General features: G+C 44.6%; 1 protein-coding gene across 1 annotated transcript in view; it reads left to right on the forward strand.

The window, feature by feature from the left end:
- Positions 1-1,783, forward strand: part of FER1L6 (fer-1-like family member 6) — a gene marked incomplete at its 5' end in the record, with an annotated part of 120,763 nt that overhangs the window by 104,842 nt on the left and 14,138 nt on the right. The window contains one exon of the mRNA XM_008564614.1: positions 979-1,142. Coding sequence (XP_008562836.1) covers positions 979-1,142 — 164 coding nt within the window. The remainder of the gene's footprint in view (positions 1-978; positions 1,143-1,783) is intronic.

Consider the following 1,783-nt stretch of genomic DNA (forward strand, 5'->3'; position numbering starts at 1 on the left):
CTTGTAAAGTGGGGATAGTAATATTACATGCCTCCGAGGGCGGTGAGCTGTACTGTGATGAGGCGACTGAAGAACAGAGCCCAGCGCCTCACACGTAGCAAGCCCTCCATAAGTATGACCCTGCCGCCATTAAAAACACTGGAATATTTAATGAGTTGACAAGTTATGCAGGATGCGTTAAGTGAAAAAAAGAGGGTGGAAAAAATCCTGTAAAATACACATTTATATGTATAGGAGAATGAAATAGTCATAGAAAGGCAGAGAAAGGGAGAGAGAGAATAGGGCTGAGCACAGATATATAGAGCAATGGTCAACTTCTTTTTGGGGATGGAATTATGGAAGATTTTTCTATTCTCTTTTTTCCTGCTGATGTGCATGCTCTAAATTTTCCACCATTAACAAATATTACTTTATAATAGGAAAAAGTTGTTAAAGAGAGAGATCCAGACCTCTCATGGTAACAATTTACTCTGCCTTGTATTCACTCATTGAAAAAGCATTGTCGTGAACCCACTAAGGGACACTCTGTCAGGGAGAGTAGATACAAAGACAGAAAGACTTAGTCCCTGACCTGGAGGAGTTTAATGGACTTGAAGAGGGAGGTGAGGTGGGGGGAGCAGGGCTCTCATGGGGTAATCAGTGCTGACACAGGGGACAGCTCAGGCACATAGTTCAGGCTCAGGGAGCTGAGCTCAGGGAGCAGAGAAGGTGCCCAGCAACAATGACCCCTGAAACTGAAAGTTAAGTATTGCAGCCCTGCCCTTGTCTTCTACCATGTATCAATCCTTTGATAGCACCAAACACGTCTTGGTCATACTGGTACTCCCAATGTCTAGCACATAGGTGTGATCCAATGTGGTACTGATTGAATGACTAGTGAGTCAATGGGGGAATGAGTGAATGAGGATGGTCATCTAAAAGCTCTTCCATCACTTTTTAAAAACACTTCCAAGACTGTTATGGGGCATCTCTCTACAGGCTCCCTGGAAATGAACCTCAACAGTTTCCCTCGAGCAGCCAAGTCTGCCAAAGCCTGCGATCTCACCAAGTTTGAGAACGCAAGTGAGGAGAACAAGATCTCTATATTCCAGCAGAAGCGTGTGCGTGGCTGGTGGCCTTTCGCCAAAAGCAAAGAACTCACAGTAAGTGACAGCTGTAGGAGGCGGGGTGGGGTGGGGCCGTCAGGGGGCGTCGTGCTCTTCCAGTGAGTGGTTTTGCAAACTTTAAGTGCCTTGAAGGAACATGAGCCCTTCTGGCAGAGGTTCTGCTGAGCAGCAAGAATTTCTAAAGCTTTATAAATGCATTAAGCCTACCGTATTTCAGCATACTTAATTTAATAGCTATCTGTGTTGGGGGTGGTTTTCTAGCCTTTGGGCCTGCACTTACACCCTGGCATTTTTTTTTCAACATTTCTTGAAATTATGCATAAAGTCCTGTCTAATGTGCAATTTCAATGTAACTACCTTATTCCTTCACCCTCAAATGTGAGACTCAATTTAAAAGGTGATCTAATCTTTTAAAACTTCCTTGAGACGTGATGGCAGGAAGAGCCATTTATCCCTTTCCTTGTGTTGCCAACTTGGTCCATACTGTGTGGCACGTGCTGTAGGAAGTTCTGATCTTTCACAAATATGAAGGGAAAGTTTCTTCTTCCCTTTCTTTCGACCTCCTCATTGATCCTCTGTAAGGAAGGCAGGATGACTTTCATGATTGAGGAGGTCAAGGAAAGGCGCTGAGACTACATAGGTGGACTCTTTTCTCTGCTCTTAGCCTCCCCTTGGGG

This window comes from Galeopterus variegatus, unplaced genomic scaffold (genome assembly GCF_000696425.1).
Source record: "Galeopterus variegatus unplaced genomic scaffold, G_variegatus-3.0.2 Scaffold188, whole genome shotgun sequence".
In the NCBI taxonomy this organism is placed as follows: Eukaryota; Metazoa; Chordata; class Mammalia; order Dermoptera; family Cynocephalidae; genus Galeopterus; species Galeopterus variegatus.